Raw genomic sequence first — 19,444 nt, 5'->3', positions numbered from 1 at the left:
CTTACCTGCAGCCACTCAAGAAAGGGCATCAAGTAAAAATATGAAGGTGCAGTGATGGGAAAACATCCAGAAAGGTATGTATATAGATAAAAAGTGTGCATGTGCACCTTATAAACATCCTATAACTATTACTTAAACAGAAAATTAACTTCAGGGAAAGGATGCAGACTCACAGTTAAGAATACACACAAATCTTTTAGACTTCAGTATTGGCTCCCTAGAGATGCATGTGATTCATGGACTACCTGCAACATTTTGTAACGGAGAGGTTATTAGCTAACTCACTGTTTAAAACACTTGAAGCTGTGTAGACATGCAGCAAAATAGTAGTTCCCAGACTCCATTCTCAATTCACCTTCTGTCTCCAGGAGATAGGACAAAGTAGGCTGTTACTGCTCAGGTTACTTCAGGAAAAATGAACTACGCTAACAGCAGAGGCTGACGCTGCACAGTGTCATCTCATATGCTGACAAGAGGCAGAAAAAATAACATTTGTTCCAAGTCTTGGCTATAATTTTCATACCCTTCAAATAAATCTCCAGATCAGTACAGCTCTCTGCTTTTCAGTTCTTAAAGAAGGAGTTTTTATACTCCGATTTTATACCTACTTAGTATGATGAGCTTTTATAGTGGTACTCATTCATGTTCTTATCACTAACTGTCTGTACCCAGTACTGAATCTGTACTTGACCAAGTTTAGGAAGGTTTTCTGGCAGGCCTCAGAATTGCTTCCTGTTCAGGCTCACAAGTCCAATCTGTGATCCACTGAAAGAGCACAAAACTATTCATAAAGGTTACAATCACAATTATAGCAAATTTAGTATTTCAGCAAGTTGGATACTGAAGAATATTGGCTTTAAAATCCTGGAGTTGTGCAGTATTTCATGTTACAAAGCTGTTTGCACATACCCCCACTCCCAATGTCTATCTTCTTTGGGTGTAAAAAGATCTAGAATAAAGTAATGGTTCTTCACAAAACAAACTGTTTCAACTTACTGAGGATCCAAAATGTGTCATAGCACAGCTTTACTAATATTTACCCTCTCAGGGGTGGTGGTGGGAAATACTGCTACTGTATAACCCTAACTATTAATACTTTGTAAACAGTTTAGAGAAGGAAATGAAGAACTACAATCGGAAGTGCAGGACTGGAGGATTTAAGTCACCAGAAAGTAGAACTGTTAAGCTGCAGTTTGACCAAGACATGGAAGTCAAAAGACATACAACCTTTCAAGGAACATTTTAGATCTATTTTAGTGTGCTGTTTCATACAGAAAGAGTATCTGCTAATGATCCTGCACACTAGCGTTTCCTTAACTAGCACAAGCAATCAGATCCTCATTTTTAGTAAGAGCAGTAAGAGCTTACTTTAGTAAGTAAGTATACATTAGGTTACTTACTAGAGATTCCAAAATAATATACTTTCTCTAAGTCAGAAGAGCAAATATTTCCAATGTTATCTACAAACTGGAAATTCTGAAAGCATTTCCAGATTTCAGACAAAAAGCAATATCTTTCCAACACTACTTTTTTGCTTTGGAATTTATTTTGAAGATAAAATAAAAATGTATTATCAGATTACATGATATAATTCAATATTCTATTTATTTTAAAGAAAACCCACACTGCCTGGTAGAGATTGAAGCATTTATCTTACTTYCTAGATCAAAGTACCTCATTTGTGCTATACTGAAAAAGTGACAATAAATGCCATCTATTTACTGTCACTTAATTGTCATAACAAAACCCAGGAAAAAGGACTGGAGYGGACATCCTGGGCTATCAAGTTCAGTCCTCTACTTCTGCAGATGCTGTATCATACAATCCCTGTGGCAAATACACCAAGCTCATTTTAAAAACAGGAAGGCAGCATACAGTTTGCCCTTTCACTGTTCCCTTTGGAAAGCCATTTTTAAATCTGCTGTGAAGACTGGGGACCTTCTCCTAACTTTTAAGTTTGTTCAGAGATAACACAAACCACGTATATCATGCCAAGACTGCTTCATTACAAAAACTACTTATTAAAATGAAAAAAAGTTTTATTTTGTGGGAATGTGCATCAAAATTGGCATGCTTCCAAAACAATTTGTTTTCAATCCAGCATAATACTCCTTCCCAGCTCATGCTAATTGACACTCATACAAACCCACACATACACACAAATCTTGTGCATTCAAGTCTGTGTACAAGAATAAGAATTAATAACAGAGCCAGAGGATGCTGGCAGTAAATCGCTACTTCAATTTTTTTTTCTTAAATGAATGGATTAACTCTTGGGTTTCTGGGGCTTTTTATCCTGACACCTGCCAATACAAATGAAATCTAATTATCCCTTTTTTGAAAAAGTCAAAACCATCTTCTCATCAAGTTTCTGTAAGAGCCTTGATACTAAGTTACATACATCAAATTATCCCAACAATATTAACCCCTCACTGCTAAGAGTAAAGATAAGAAGGAAGGTCCTTATGAACAGGGAAAAGGGGCAATGACTAATGTGGCAGCACAATAATGAGTGCTCTAGAAGTAAATAAGGGTGAAACAAGGTTCATACGCTGGGCTTCACCTGGATATCCAGCAGGCTCAGCTCTCTGTGGGTGAGGGGACACCCCATGCTCCCGTTGCCAGCTTTAGCAGTGCCCCAGTCCAAAAAGGACTTGGCCGTCTGCTGCTGAACCCTGAGAAAAGAGGTGGCTCTGACAGGGAAACCCAGCAGGAATTTCATCTGAAGGCTGCTCAGAAGGCAGGGAAATCAACCGTGTGAGTCAAGCTGTGGCCAAAGAGATAAGAAAAGCTGCTTGCACACTACCAACGTGACTGCATCTTAACGCTTCGGTTTGATTAGGAACTGCTTGAGCTGAGTGGCCTGACACAGTTCTTCTCTCCATCCTTGCATCAAAGCCACTTTGCAGGAATTTATATATGGCAGGTGTAAGAATTATCTTAATAGTAGGTATAACTCTAAAATTAGTAACAGAATTAAATACATCATCTAGAAATTATGAACAGCTTTATACTTACAGATAACACCATTGTTATTTAGGAGCTTCAATATCCTTTATTTGAAARGATACATTAAAGATACACTAAAACCTGATTCTTTAGAGAGCAGTTCAGATTCAGGAGAACAGTGTCAGGAAGCCTCACAGGCCAAATACTTACAGTATTTGTGCAGGTTTGTACTTCAGATAAGGAACCTGCTAATGGAGGTTAATAAATATTGTCTGTCTGGTTCACATCACAGAAACCTTTCAGAGTACAGTCATAGTTCCCAATGACATATACAATTGATGCATTACCTATGTCTTTTTGTAGCATGTGGACTACTACAAAATGCATGCAAGTTTAAACATATATACCTTGGAAAAGACCTAAATAAAGTCAGAAGGCCAACACAATCATTCAGTTTAAACATTACTATGTTCTAGTTTTACATGGATATATTATGTTAATATTTGAAATATGCAACTCCAACTTGCGTTTTAGTATCACAGCAAAGAATAAACCTTTAATCCTTGCCTATCCTTGACAACACTCCTTCCCTCACCGCTTTATCTGACTGTTTGTAAGTGCTTATCTCTAAAACCCAGCAAGTGCTCCAATATCTGTAACAGCACTTCCCCATTAGCCAGATGGGTATACCAGTCAATGTCTCAGTATTATCTCATATGACTTAGTTCCCTGCCCTTCTCCCTATGATCTCATCTACAAACCTGCCTGATATTTCAAGTTGCCATATCAAGGCATGTTTGCATCTTAATTATATTTAAAGCGAGTCTTAAATCCCTCTGGAAATTGCAGTTACATGATCAATGAAGCAAGGACAGGACATAAAGCAAAATAATCTGGAGTGATCTTTGCACCATCAAGTATAATTTTAGTGGAAATCACCCCTCCTGATTTTCTGTTATTAAGAACAGCTTTCCTCTCCTCTAATAGAGTGTGACAAACAGCAGTTTCTTAGAACAATTATTCAAAATTACATGAATTGATGGGGAACCTGCTTCAAAAGCCAGAGAATTTCACCCTTTAGTTTTTACATTTTTTTCTTCTTGCCAATATCCTTTTGTTAAATATCTTCTATTTTAAAAAAGAAAGCTTCAAACTTAGTTTTCATCATATCTGCCTACGTAACTCAGCAGCTTCCCAAAACTGTGTATTCAAAATGCTGGTTTTGATGAATATCTTAACACTACAGCCAAGCAAAGTGTGGCGAGGGAAGTGAGATCAAAGGTATTCCTTTCTTCCCTTCCTGCTCTCCAGTGTACTTACTTTTCTGAATATTATATTTAAATAAATGAATTCACTACACATTAATAAAATGAAACAATAATAACTAATAATATCTTGCAGTTATAAATCTTCCTTTAAGGCAGTGAAACTCTTCACAAATGCAAGGAAAGTATCATTTCCATCTTATATACAAGAGGAAAACAAAACTCAGAAGTTAAATGATTTAGAGAATCAATGGCAGGAGGGGGGAGAGGAAAAAAAAAAAAAGAGCCTCCAGATTTCTGCACCATATAAAATGCTAGGGGAAACAAAGAATACTGACAGTGGACTAATAGCATATATGAGAAGTGAAATTATGCATTTCTAGATGACTGTTGTACTGTTGTTTCTCTCTGTAGAACAGAGCATTGCTTTAAGCAGTGCCTTTTTGGATTAAGACTGCAAACTGTTTTAAATCACTCAAGGGTAGAAAATTGTTCTATTTGTCAGATTTCACATTAATAATTATATGGCATTTCCTTGCTCCACTTCACTTGAATTTCATATGCTGCCACTATTAAACAGCCCTCCACACAGAAATCCAGACACATTGCTAATGCAAAAAAGCTCTTTGTTGGCTCCATCCAGGGATGCACAAATGTAAACCTGAGCACCTAGTTTTCATCTTTTTTACTGAAGTTCTTTTGTTTGTAACAGGGTATTACATTTAGGTGAACATGATTTAAACTTTCTGGGCTCTAATTAGAAGCTTAAGCTACACTGACAGTCATGAAAAATCTTGCTGTAATTCCTCAACTGTCTGTGAACAGACAGAAATTTATCTTGAAGAACACAACCACACTGTACAGAGCTTTCAGTACTTTGAATGGGAAGTTACAATCTCGGYGCATTACTGGTTATTATTACCGCAACACTGCAGACAATTTGAAAAAACAACCAGATTTCTGAACGCAAAGAATTTGCTTGTTGTTACTAGTTTTTACAAAACCACTGAGACCTACAGCACTGCAAAATTCTCTTGAGAACACAATGTTCCCATAAGGATGATTTGACAAGCATCTACTGACAGATTTCTACAACTGTTATGAAAGGGACTCTTTAAAATCATTTCATCCAACTGCAAAGGAAAAACAGTTTTACTGGCAACAACAGGATTCTGGACAGTGATTCCACCTTCTTACCACCGTCACTGAAATACGTTCCTGCTATCCTGAAACTGAGAGATGTCAATCTTCTCCTTCCCAAGGGAGGAAAAAAAAAAAAGCCACATATTCCCCAAATATAAAGTTCAGAGATTACCTGTGCTTGTACCACAGCTTTTTATCCACTCACTGTCTTTCAGTCTAGACCAGTTGAAATCCAGCCAGGAAAAGTCAGCTGTGCACAGATAAACTGCAGTTCATTAAGAGCAGGAAGACAAGCAAGCAAGCTGAAGAGAAGCAATGATGCTAATATAGCTGTACAGAGCCTGTTTCTAAATAGCCTAATAGTTTTACTTCCTGCAGCTAGAACACATTTCAAAACAGACTTCAAGTGGAGGAGGAATTTTTAAGGTAAGTCCAGACTGTCAGGCATTTTTTTTCCCCTGAAGAATTTCATCATTTTGTTGTTACAATTCTTTTTTTYTTTTTTTTAAACCTTTGCATTGCTGCAATCAGTACAGGGAAACAGTTTAGAAAGAAGCAGTACTCTGTGAATCAAACATACCCCTGCAGAAACTCAACTTTTTTGAAGGGACACAACCAGCTGTTAACTATATTATGAAAAAAAAATGTTTTCAATTAGCAAGTAACAAACAAAATCGATGAATACACCAAGCTTTTCTGAACAGAAAAAAACATTGGATTTCCCTGTACATGCAGTTACRCTCAGTGTGGCAGAATCGCTTCTTCTGCCTCAGCTGACTTAAAATCATGTCTTCCATCTCCCAAGAGAACCTGAATCATCAGACTACTTGACTTTTTTTGAGCAGAGATAACACTGTACATTCCACTTCTCATATGGTGCTACACTGCATAAATACCCATTTCACTGAAGGGATCCAGGAGGCAAGAGACCTACTCTTACTTTTCTATTTAAGAATTGTATGCAATGTGACACCACTCCACCCAGCAGGACATCTGTCTCAGGATAAGAGGTACAGGCTAGTGGTAAAGCCAAGGTCAGGGTCTGAATCAAAGACAGCCAGATCTGAACTCGGCCCTCCCAAGCGGTTGCACATGTGCTCTTGTCCTCCTGTCAATAAAAACTTACACAGCGGGAATCCTATCATCAGGACTTGAGAATGTTTCCCACCTCGGTATCCCCCAGAAGTCACCTTTGTAGGCTACGAGAAATACAGACCGAATCTCTGCAGTGAAGGGAACTGAATATAGATTTCCCACGCTCCTAAGTGACTCCTTGGGCTTTGGATGCAAGCATGCCACCAATATCCTGCTTTACATATGTTCTCCTCCTCCTATGTGCAATGGAATATTTCATGAGGATTCTTCCCAAAACAAAAAGGGTTTTCCATTTAAATAACAAAATCAAAAACTTTTAAACTTTTTAGTGTCTAACCTCTTCCGATTCTTTAGTTCGGCACCAAAACCCAAAGATCAGTTACATACAGACCAGTGACAACAAATTGACATGCCATATCAGGAACGCTGTCACATGTTTGTCAGGTACTAATTTGATCTGACAGTCAGGACTGCCTTGAAAAACAATCTGTGACAGTATGGGTTCCCAGTCATGGCCACACATTCGGGAATCTAGCAAAGGGCATCCTGTTTCATTCCCTACAGACTCTTCCAGCCAGTTTTTCTTCTCCTGTCCTGGAAAGGCTACAAACGAGACCAGATCTGCAGATAAATTTAAAATGCAGATGTACAAAGTTAGGCCCAGGCTTCATCTCTAGTTTTGATCTCCCTAATGGGCCAAAAGGAAACTATAGAAGTTTGGATTCAAGCTTTGCAGCCAAGGTGTCGACACGGTGATGATAATTTGTGGCCCTAATCCATATAATGGCTAGTGCAGATTGAATCGGTCTGCAGACCTCTCAATACACAAGCAAGGTCAGAAGAAAACAGAATTGTTTTGTATACAGACCAAGGAGAGACTGAAGAACTCTGCTTTTAACAACAGACAGAGCCTTACTTCACTTTTGTTTCTCCTTTTATTAAAATCCATACCCAACCAAAAGAATGCAATGAGGAATGAAACAACTAAGATACATTGCTYGTTATCTCCATAGCACAGATTTATTACCAGAGATTTTCACATCATTTTCTTGTACAGGCCAAATTTTGCACTACCTAGTTTTTTCCATACCAAACTGGGGACTGGCTAGACTTGAGCTGGTGAAAAGCCTAATATAGAGGACTGGCCAAATAGGGAAGGTAAGAGGAAGGGTGGTAGCCTGGTCACATTGGGTTGATAGCAGGTTAATTCTGCCTGGAGACAATATAATTGGCCAACTATAGAAATGAAAGGAAGCATTTTTCTGCCCCTGTTTTTCTCAAAATTACAAATCATTTGTAATTTATTCCCTCCTACATGCAATGTGCTCCTGTTCAGTGTCCCCACTTCCCTTTTTCTTTTCATCAAACCTACAGTACAGGAGATATGGGAGGAAAAAAAAATACACAAACATTTAAGGCACAAAGCTCCATCTTCGTAAATTATTCTCAAAAGGAATGGAAGTACTTTTTCTATCAGCTAACAGTACAAAGCTGATAATATCAAAGCTTGAAATAAACAGGATGCTCTGCAGAATGATTTCAGGGAGAGGGTAGTAAACATATGGGAAAATACACCAGAATAGATAAACTAGAAAAAAAATATTTGCTGCAAAGGAAGAGGAGGTAAGAGAGTGAGATAAAAAGAAGATTTTTTTCAGTATCAGTAAGATAAGAGTCATGGATGAGAGACTGACCAATCAGCTAGTGCTGTCTCTAAGCAAATTTCCAATGTTATGACCATACCACAACTTTATTCCTTAGCTTTCAAAGTTTCCTACACATTATTACAAATTCATTATTTTGACAATTTTAATTTCTGTTGCATGCATTCTTTTTCCATATAATTACGTCTCAAAAGTATCAATATACAATGGAAAAACTGAAGCACGGGAGAAGTAGCACTGTTATCCACCCCATTTCTTATGTTGAGCTTCCTTCTTGCATTTCCTCACAGGTTTCACATTGCTGCTATGTTCTCCCTTCCTACCAGCAGTGATTTACACGTCTTCACCAAAATCCAGGAAATAAGTAAGTGCATCTAGGTTCTGTCATTCACAAATTTGTCCAAGCATGCCCCACGCTACCCTATACCCATACATAGAAGACTCAATACACAGGCTCCTCCAAAGGTGTCCACTATCTGAATTCAACCACACCTTCTGGATTCAGGTAGCCTTCTCTTCTCAAATAACTATACCCAGGACAAGAACTCTCTGTTCTCTGTCTTCCCTCATTTTAGTCCCTTACTCATACCTATACTTTCTCCCTCACATTCACTCTTTCCTTCACACCTTTCACCCCCAAATCCTTTTTTCCTTAGTCCCCACTGCCCCTGGACCCACACCATTTCACCTCCCCCTTGCCCACTCAACGGTGAGGTCCCTCCAGTGCTGTAACAGGGTGCCAGGAAGAAGACAGAAACACTGCTAGACCTGTGCCTCCTGCCAACAGCACAGCAGGAGCCCAGCTGTACCAGCAAGAGGCAGGCAAGAAAACAGGAATTGTTCTAATGCGGGTGGCATCAGGCAGAGATGAGCATGTACAAGATCCTCCCATGTTTTCTTTCTGAAAAAGAGGCCAGGCAGAACTTGGAGGGAATGACCCAGGGCAGGGTGAATGATGATACCAGCAACACAGCTGTATTTGCAGAGATAAGGCAAGGTGAAGAAATACAGTTGTGGTTGCAGAGATAAAGCAAGGTGAAGCAATACAGCAGCCAGGAAAAATGACCAAATGTTGAGAGTGAGATGACCAAACACTGACCCAAAAGGCATCCCCTCATCTTATATGTTCACCTCTGTTCTCATGAAACTTATTTAAACTAACTACAGGAGCATGATCAAGGGTAAGGACAAATTTCAGCATAGCTCCAAAAAGACCTGCCACTTAAATGATCATCAGATGCATTCTGTAAAGGATCTGCTACTAGCGTTTGTGTAATACAGGCAGTAGGCCAACTTTAAAGCACATTCAAACAAACTCATCTGAATGGAGCCTTCATTATTCCTGCTTCTAAGTACCCATTCTGTGAATGTACAAGGCAGTTTATACTTAAGTGTTGTACAGTATTATTGAAAGGGAAGGAGTATTACATATTGTGATATTAACTAAACTATCTAGCCAGAACTCTTAACATGACAAAATAATAATACAACAGTAGATTGACTAAACAATCAAACACTTAAAACAGTGAATCGCAGCATGAAAATGGTTGGCATTTAAATGCATTCAAAAAAATCAAATGCCATTGTATCCAAAAAACAGCGCTGATATCAACAATGCTTGGCACTTGCATAGCACCTGTTATCAGAGCATCGCAAAGGACTCTAACCTACTAATTCTCACCATTTTACTGAACCCCCCCCCCAATACATTCAGTTTTTAAACTCCATCTCCTCCGGTGAGGTGCTTAGCTTAGACTTTCAGCCATATTTCAAAAAAAAAGTTTTTAGCTCTGATAGCTAGAATATGACAAAACCTCCAAAAGAATAGAAATATAAAAGAACATAAAACTAACCCAAATGTATTTGTTTTAATTTCCTCATCTATTGCACTGATGAGGAGCTCTGAGCAGTGTTTTATGAGACTACTCAAAGAATGAGCTATTTCTTTGTCTCCGTTATGTTCTGTTTCATTTATTCACATTATCACAGAGGTAGTTGCAGATTCAGCACTCCTGCTGTGTCTAGCAGAGAAAAGCTACTTCCATTGTAGCAATTTTGCGATTTTTCAGTGCCTTCCAGTATAGCTTTCCACAAAAATATTCCTAAAATACATCTTTGCTTTGTACAGGAATTTTTTTCCAATGGGAAGTGAAGAAAGATATACAGACACTTCTGCTGCTTCCACAAGGTGCATTGATGCTCCTTTGAGCTTTCCTGGGCACAGTGAAACACTGGCAAGAGGGAGATACAGTGTCCCAGGAGAAAAGTTCTGTAGCCAAACTGGATAGACACAGGCAGGATGGGCAGACTACAAGGTGTGTGAAAAAACCGGCTGTACCACCAAGGCTCAAAGGATAGTGGTTAATGGTTTGAAGTCTGACTTATGCCCAGTTAGGAGTGGAGTTCCTCAGGGATCACTACTGGAGCAAGCCCTGCCTGACATCTTCATCAATGATTTGGGAGGTGTGGCAGAATGCACCTTCAGCAAGTTTGCAAATGACACCAAAATGGGGAGACCAGCTGATATGCTGGAGCGCATGGCTGCCATTTGGACTGGCCTTGACAAGCTGGAGTCCAGCGGGCAGCCCGTGATGATCAACAGAGACAAATGCAAAGTCCTGCACCTGGAACAGAATATCTTCATGCCACACAACAGGCTGGGAGCCAACTGCTTTGGGAGCAGCCCAGCAAAAACGGACCTGGCTGTCCTGGTGGACAGTAGTAGTTCAACACGTGAGTTTTGCCACAACCTTTCAGCAAAAAAACGCTAACCACATAGGGGGCTGCATTACCAATATACCCAGCAGGTGTGTGGCCTCTGTGCAGCACTGGTCAGGTCACCTCTGGAATCCAGTGTCTAGCTGTGGGTCCTCCACTACAAGAGAGATACCAGCAACCTAATTGAAGTCCAGGGGAAGCTGCTAAGATGGTTGGGGGCTGGAGCACATGGTGTACGAGGAGAGGCTGAAGTGGGTTTGGCTGCAGGGAGGTCTAACTGCTGCCTTCGATTTCTTGGAGGGGGTTATAGAGAAAGCAGAGCAAGGCTCCTCTCAGAGGTACACAGCAGGAGGACAACAGTCACAGGCTGTACCAGGGGAAATTCCACCTGTATATAAGAAAACAAGTGTTCACAGAGATAGCCCTGCTTTGAAGGAGAGATGGGACTAGACAATTTCCTAGGTCTCTGCCAACCTAAATTATTCTATGAACTTTGTATTAACTTTCTTTTAACAGGAACTGGACATTTTTGAAGGAGTAATTATTATACCCAAGGAATAGAGCAGCCACCCTGTTGATAAAACTGCATCTTGCTCTCTGCACAGCACCATGGTCAGGAAATTAAATTTTTTAATGGGAATTTCAAACTGTGAAACATCAGAACAAATTAATCTAGTAAATCAGTTAGTACTTGAAATTCTGCCTTTACCTCATCAACTGATTCTGTCCTGTGACTTTAAGTGAATATCCCTTTGCAGAGTGGAAATAATAACAATGCTTACCTGTTTTACATAGGAAAGATACTTTGTTTCCACAAAAAGTGGAAATGTTTTCAAAACCACCAACCTCAAAAAGAGTTAAATCCCTCATTACCCCCCAGATTATGACTTAAGCGAGACCTAGTTTGATTGCCTGGTGAAGAGTCGACTCCAGCTGTCAGCAGCAACACTGACTACAAATGAACCGCACACAAGAGCCACTGAGGAAGAGAACCAGGTCAAAGAGATATCCTAGTATCCGTAAGGAAAAAATTTTAATTCTGCTGCGCTTCTTACTCTTCCTCTTTCTGAAAACTATTTTGATAAAAGGGTATTTTTGTCTTCAGGTTAAAAAAATAAAAATAAAAAAATCAAAGCTAGAGGTCTGAGGGTTGAATTAAATGTTTTAAGGGTGATTTGACATCATCTTTTGAGTGGCTGAAGAAACAAACATATRTAGCAAGTGCTATTAACTCATGAACTGCCTGAAACTCCATCTGAGAGTTCTGCTAACAGTCTAATAAAACATGAAAGCTGTATTGCCTTGCTTATTAACAACCACCGCAGTTAAAAAAAGCACTATAAATACATGATTTACCAATTTAGAGATAAAATCTCTGTAGTAATCAGATTTTTCAGCTAATCTAAAGATAAAGAAAAATATGGTACATGTGACATTCAAATGATGTTGAAACAGTTCTCTGCACATCTTCATAGGAGGCACTAGGCTGCACAGACGTATGTAGGCAATGGAGTCACTGTGATTCGTGATGCGTCTGGAGTTACAACCAGTGGCAACCCCTCACAACTTAAAACCTTTCTCCAAATAAGTCTCACCATGACAGTTCAAGAATATAGACAGATCCAATTAAATGTTTTCACAGTTTTTACATCAAAAATTTCATGATTCTTTAATTATTGTTTAAGCATGATAAGGTAAATAAACTGTAATACATTTATTTACCAGTATACAAAATATATTTTGTCCCATAGCCTACGCTGCCTGGCCYGATACGTTGTCTGTCAGCATTAATGTGACAAACTTCTGAAAGAAGAGTTATAAGGGAACTGTCAATCTATGTTATAGTCAGACCAATCTGGTTGTGCTGTCTTTAAGAAGAGTGGAAATATCAGACTCATTCTTTAAACTGTCATGACTATGAAACCTTCAGGGACAATGTGCTCAGCCACTGAGATAGACAGAAAAATATCTTCAAGAAATAGATATAACACATAAAGTAACAGTCTTTGTGCTCCTGCTCCTCAAACTTTAATCTGATCTTATCTTTAATCATATAATTACCCAATATTCTCAGAGAACTGAATTAATGGTTCATTAAAGGACAAAACTGAACTTAAATAACTGAAAGAAAATTCAAGCTCAACCGCAAATCTATAAGGCAATTACTTTCCTTTCAAGGCAGGCTCTAATGCATTGTAAAGAGGTTAAATTGAGATGACTGGCAGCCTTTACTCAAGCGAGGCACAGGCTCAAGTAAGCTCACAAATCTCTTCACTCATTTTTAGATAGGACAGCTAGCTATCCTCCAAGCCAAAGCTACAGAAACAGTAAGACATTTATATACAGAGAACACTGATACACTAGTAGATCATGCGTGACTAACGTGAATTTGCTATCAAACCAAGCTTTAAATGATTCTCTGCTGTACTTTTCATTTATGCTTAAAATTAAGCCTAACTTATCAAAGATTAGGCTAGGAATTTTAGAAGGAAGCTTAAGCACATCAGATGCTGAATGCTCACCAAATTCCATGTATATGTCTCAGATAGCTTTTGAATTTTTTACCTCAGTTACTACAAATTGAATACTAATATGATACAGTCCACATCAGCTGGACAATATAGTGACAAATAACAAAACTGGCATACATCTTATATGTATGCAGCACCTACTGTTGGAAGCTAAAGGCATTTTAGAGATACACGTTAAATAAAATGACATGCAGCACTTGGAATTCAATTCTATTATCCACTCTTAATAAATGAAAAAACAACGCATAGAAAATTTAAGGTGCCTGCTAAACATAATACACAAAGCCAATAGCAAAAATAGCACAGACTATAGACTCCCAAGGCCGCTGCCCCTGCTGTTCTTAAAAAAGAACACTCCTTACTTAAACTTAAAACCAAGAGGCCAATTCTGGTCTACATTACTGTATTCAATCATTGCCTCCCACTATATTTAACTCGCGAAATTGTAACTGTAAAGTCCGGGCAAAGACATATGGAGGGAGTTTATCAGGTTTAATACTATCCCCACACTAAAAAAAAAAAAAAAAAAACAACAACAGAATAGAACATACAAAATTTTCATGCTCTGATGTTTTATTCTTCTTACGCTGGTTTCAAGTACTCGTCACTGATTTCAGTGGATGCTACTCTTGCCATGCCAGAAAGCTGTTCCATATTAATTTGAATTCACAATTACGGCAAAATACCCCAAATGCTTACCTGATTTGGTATAAATTCTTGTGCAAGCACTATTAAATTTTTCATTGATATGATACTTCCAATACTTTCTGGCAATACTTTAGTACTACTGATTATTAAGCATTAACATACATTCACAGGTATGATGGTATAAGTTCAAAAAGAGACAATCCACTGCATAAAGTTAATTCATTTTTTAAAACAGTAGTGCTCTTAATATTTATGAATTGTTGTTACTGTGGTATCATAAAATTGAAATTTGGAAAGCTCTTTTCTTAAAGCCTTCCTCAAAATAACAAGTCTCAAAGCAGATAAATCCATCTTAAAATTTCAAAAAGGGATGGCCTCTCTTACATATATATCCATATTGCCTAAAACCAATGTATTTTAAGAGAATAATAAGTTTGCAGGACTTCATACAGGCAAGTCACATTTTAAGTGACTCAAAATAAACCATGATTTGGTCATCTTCAGTCAACTTCAATCCAGGCATAGCTTAATTGAAATCAACAGAACTACACCAGAAAACAATGTTGTATATCAAATCTTGTTGGGAGTCCAAAAAAATTTGACATTGCTCAGTTAAATGCTAACAGAAAGCTAAATCTTAGTTCAAAATAGTTTAGGGATGGAGTAAAACTGATTTCTGTCATTAACGAGTTGTTTATAAGGAACAATAACAGCTGAGCAAGGCAAGACGAAATGTCTCTGTGACGTCCAGTAAAGAAGGCTGCATACTCTGTTCTTGAGTTTATGTCATAATCAGATCAGAATATAAAATTATGAAGTTAATGAACCAAATTCTGCTGTTAGTGATATTGCACAACCCCACCAAAATACGGTCAGCTGTGTTAGTCCAGCTGAGAGGACACCTTTGTCAAAATATATTTAAATGATACTTCAGCTACTAAAGCAAATAGAGAGCTATCATAACTACATTTCTTCAATCACATCTTGCAACATCTTGCAGTCACATAGAGTATATACTCAATACARCAGTACTAAGATATCTCTATAAAATGTATGGGTTTTTCACACAATATTCACTCACTGAAGTTAGCTTAACATTTTGCTGTTGGCTAACTTCATTTGAAGACAGGCTCATTTAGTGGACATATACTCAGCTAATGTGGCTTCAAATGTAGTCAAATTTACCAAACTATATACCCATGAGAATTCATAAACTCAGGGAAATATTTTAGTTCTTAGATGAAAAAGTGTTACTGAATTTTGAAAGCACTAATTCAGTGATCTGTAGAGTTTACTCTGAACACCAAGAGAGTTTTTTTGAAACAGCCTATGTAATTCTATAATGGGAATGTAAGGTTTTACTAAATTCCACAGCCTGGTTAGACAAAACCAAGTAGAAAGGTCAAGGTCACCATTCTCTACTAAATTCTCCAGTACTTTTGCACAGCAGTGGCACAAAAGTATCCCCTACTACATAATGCTTTCAGAATTGTGTCATTCCAAATAGAAGTAATGTGGTGGTTGAACAATCTAAATGCTTAAGAGATTCCTATACCTCAGAGACCAGTATTGACATTATATAGAACACCAAGAATTAGATTTTCTAGCACTTTTCTTTCACTGAATATGTATGAGTGAAATTCCAGCAATAATACATTCAGATAAATCTTATGCATAGCTTAAATGCTTCTGTTAGTATCATCCAGTTTGTTCATTTCTTCTCATGCCAGCCAACACTAGAAACCTAGATGGGCACTTCACTCAGAGGTAGGAAAAAATGTGTTACATGTCCCAGATATTTGAAGAAGTTTCCGTATTTTCTTTATGATTCCTTTAAAAATTCCGTCTAGCTTCATTCTGTCTGCCCCAACAGAGTACTAAGTGCAACAATGGTTAGAGAGCCTTTAACTACCTAGAGGAAATGCCTCAGAAGAGTACAGTTTCCCAAAATAGAAATCCTCATTTTACACTTTTTTTCGTTTTGGCTTCACATTTTTATTGCACCTATTACATCAATATTAATGAAAATTATTATTCTTATATAAACCATCTGACATCCCGGCAGGAATAAAATGAGATTTTACTTAAGCCATTGTTAAATCATTCCAGATAACTGCCCAAATCTCAGTCAGCTTTAGTTTGGAACAATATGATGTCCAAATGCTAAAATTCGTTCTGGTCCTTTAAAATAATTTACAACATTCAGGTTCAGTCTCTGAACCTCATGGGTCTTTCAAAGTGATGGGATCAGATTAACCAGCAATTTATTCTTAGTAACCAAAATTCTTTAAAAAAAAAAATTAAAAGGCACTTTAACAGGAAAACATAATTCTTAAAATCCTCTACTGTCCTGAAAACCTATTTAAAATACATCTATTGTCCCTTAAAAATACATTACATTGAAAAAATCAGGTCACAGGGAAGGAATAGGAGTTTTGTTTCTTAGGAAAACTTTTACTTGAGATGTTTTAAATAAAAGAAACTTCTATGACTGAATACATTAGCTACGTGTTAGAGCACATTTTAGAACAAATAAGAAAACCAGACTATAATAGTTCTTCCAGAGGGAATAATAAAAGTTCTTATGTTTTGTATGTATGGGGTATGCTTAAAAGTTTGTTTGGCAGGGTGTTATATCTGTTATTCTATGATCTTCACAAACCTTGTATTTTAATAGAATTATCATCTATTTATAAGAAAAGACTGTACCAATTCTTTCTCTATTACAATAGAATGGTGTTTTCAGCCACTTTTGATTTCAATCCCTCAACAATTTTTCACCAGATATGAGAACCATGCACTACAAACCTAAGCCTACTGACAAAAGGTTTCCTTTCTTAGGTGCCTSTTACGGACCTTTAGAAATAACGGATCGCTCTCCATGGGTTTGCGGACTGAAAGCTGAAAAATGCTACACTAAGAATAAATTTGCAGTAACTAAACCGATTTACAGAAGAATAATTTGCCACATTTGCTAGAAGTCCTGTATCTCTTTAGAAAACAGCAACTTTAGTCCAGGAAGAATACTACTGGTGAGACATGATAACAGACTTCAAATGTGTCAAAAATTACTAAAATGATGATAGTAACTAAGGAAGTAACAGTTTAATATGTAGCAAGAGATTCAGAATAGAAAACACTTCTTCACTCTAAGCCCTTTGAGGAAGTTGTAGAAACCTCACTTTTTGGAGTCCTTAAGGTTTGGAGGGCAGGAGGGAAGAGATCAGGAGTTTTTCCATCATTTTTCAGAGTACAGGAGTACATTAGTTGACTRCTAGCGACCCTTTTCAGCCTTGCACTACTATGATATTACTACAATATTTCTGTGGCTTCGTTAGTAAGAAGAATCTTGTAACTGCATCATTAACAGTTCAGAACAATTAGATTTCTTGCAGCACACAAATTGTGATTTAGTTCATACTCCTAATAGGCTTATGTAAAACTAAGCTAGCCACTTTACTACTGTCTTGTTTCAATAAAAATAAATTCTGTATCTCCCTTGCTTGTTAGTCAAAGGAGTTCTTTTATTTTACTCCATTAGATATTTGCCCTGTAAAAGTACTCATGATACTTCCTCTCTTTTTCAAGTTATTCTGCTCCATTCTAAATGTTTACAGTATGAAGGTATTTGTGTAGGGTACATATAGCATAAATAATTCCAAAATATGTAACCATTTAAAAGAATTTCCAATTATGCATAAGGATAACATCACTGCTGCTGAAATAAACACCTTTTAAGTTACATGCTTACACCTAGTGTACAGTAGGAAGTGAACAATTCCACTTTCAAGTGAAAGTCATGGATACCGAATGCCCAATTCACGCATTACAAGCATGACGAAGCTTCATGTTAAACTCCGACTTTTTAAAAGTTATTAACATAGCAATCATTGAAAGAAAAACTATCCAACTGCTTTACCACGTATGCAAAGGCTTTTCCATCACAATGCTCTGTTCTTGGGCAACAAAAATTGTTACTCTTACCTGGAAGTTCTCACAGATTAGCACGATTAGCACTAGAGCCACAAGCACTTCTACGTCAGGGAAAGCCAAGAGCGCAGAAAGTTCTCCGCGTTTACAAGCCCAGAGCAGCTTTCGGGGTGCAARCACTTCCCAGAAGCATGCAAGGTCAAGATTCTTTTTTTTTTAAACTGTCACAGAAGCATTTTCATCGGTCTTTGTGTTTGTAAAACCCGGTTTAGAAAAAGTGATGATACAGGATAAAATGTGCCCAGCTCACCCAGCATGTGCTAAGGGCTCAACGCACGGCACGGCACGGCCCCCTCCCCCCCGCCCAGCCGCCAACGGTCGCCTCGCGGCTCCAACGGTTTCTAACGGTCCGGGGCGGCCCGGCCCTGCCCTGCCCTGCCCGGCGCACCCGCGGTACTCACGTGCCAGATGGCGAAGAAGATGAGGGCGGCGCAGAGCACCAGCGACAGCATGTAGCAGAAGGCGGCGAAGGTGAAGGCCATGGCGAGGAGAGAGGAGCCCCCCGCGCCCCCTCCTCCGACACCGGCAGGGCGGCGGGGGAGGGCGCAGCGCCTCGCCCTCGGACAACACCYGCAGAGGGGAGACTCGCCCCCGGCAGCAGCGGCCGGGCCACCCGCCGCCGCCGCGGGCAAGGGGCGAGGAGCCACGACGGCCCCGAGGTGCCCGGGCGCCCTCACGGCGGAGGGGGAACCCGCTCCCCCGCAGCCGGGACGGGGACGCAGCGGGGCGGGCGGCGCTGCGCCCCCCTCGGCCGGCTCCTCCGGGCCCGTCCCGTCCCCGTCAGCGGCGGCCCAGCGGAGGGCTCGGCTCGGCGCGGCGAAGCCCTCCTTCCACCTGCTGCTCGCGGAGGAGGGGCGGCGGGAGCCGGGGGTCCCCCCGCCCCGCCCCGCAGCGCGCTCCGGAGCGCAGCCGAGCCGAGCCGGCCTCCCGCCCCGCCCCTCGCCCGGGCGGCCCCGGCGGCGGCGGCGGAGGGTAGCGCGGCGGAGGAGGTGGCGGGAAGGGGAAGGGGGGGCGGTCGCTTATCGGCCGGTATTTTCCGTTACGACGGCGTATTTCTGACTGAAATCATGTCACCGCGGTGCGAATGGAATGAGAGGAGGCTGACGCCGAGATCAGTTTGGGCCAGATCCTGGAATAAAAATCACATGCCTGAATTTTAAGTGTGTTTTGGGTTTTATTTATTTATTTATTTATTAGGATCAGATCTAACTCTAGTTCGAGGTGGGCAGGAGCCCCCCTGCGAGAAGCGGTAAGAAGCGCCCCGGCGAAGCCCCGCTGCGAGGGGAGCGTGGCCGGAGCAAGGCCGGGGCGCTGCGCGGTGTCGCTCGGCCTGCCATAGAGTGGGCCGCCGAGGCCTGAGAGAGGAGTCGGGCGCTTACCGTCAGGCCAGGCGACAGAGACTGAGTCCAGGAGCTAATTAAGTGTAACTGAGTAGCTCAGC

At 39.7% G+C, this 19,444-nt stretch overlaps 1 protein-coding gene across 9 annotated transcripts in view; it reads right to left on the bottom strand.

The window, feature by feature from the left end:
• The window catches only part of LOC112963401 (protein cornichon homolog 3), a 116,312-nt gene extending 97,401 nt beyond the window's left edge, over positions 1-18,911 (bottom strand). For 4 of the 9 annotated variants that reach the window (XM_026060404.1, XM_026060406.1, XM_026060403.1 and 1 more), the window contains exon 1: positions 18,405-18,911. In XM_026060404.1, coding sequence (XP_025916189.1) covers positions 18,405-18,485 — 81 coding nt within the window. In that variant the 5' untranslated portion in view covers positions 18,486-18,911. Of the gene's footprint in view, positions 1-285; positions 383-2,563; positions 2,626-17,997; positions 18,284-18,404 lie in introns of those variants that run through there. The other 5 variants (XM_026060410.1, XM_026060411.1, XM_026060408.1 and 2 more) reach the window with 4 other exon arrangements.
• Between the last annotated feature and the right edge of the window lie 533 nt (positions 18,912-19,444).

The sequence above is a fragment of the Apteryx rowi genome, unplaced genomic scaffold, assembly GCF_003343035.1.
Source record: "Apteryx rowi isolate R43461 unplaced genomic scaffold, aptRow1 scaffold_169, whole genome shotgun sequence".
Taxonomy (NCBI): domain Eukaryota; kingdom Metazoa; phylum Chordata; class Aves; order Apterygiformes; family Apterygidae; genus Apteryx; species Apteryx rowi.
This window is presented reverse-complemented; position numbering and strand designations above follow the sequence as displayed.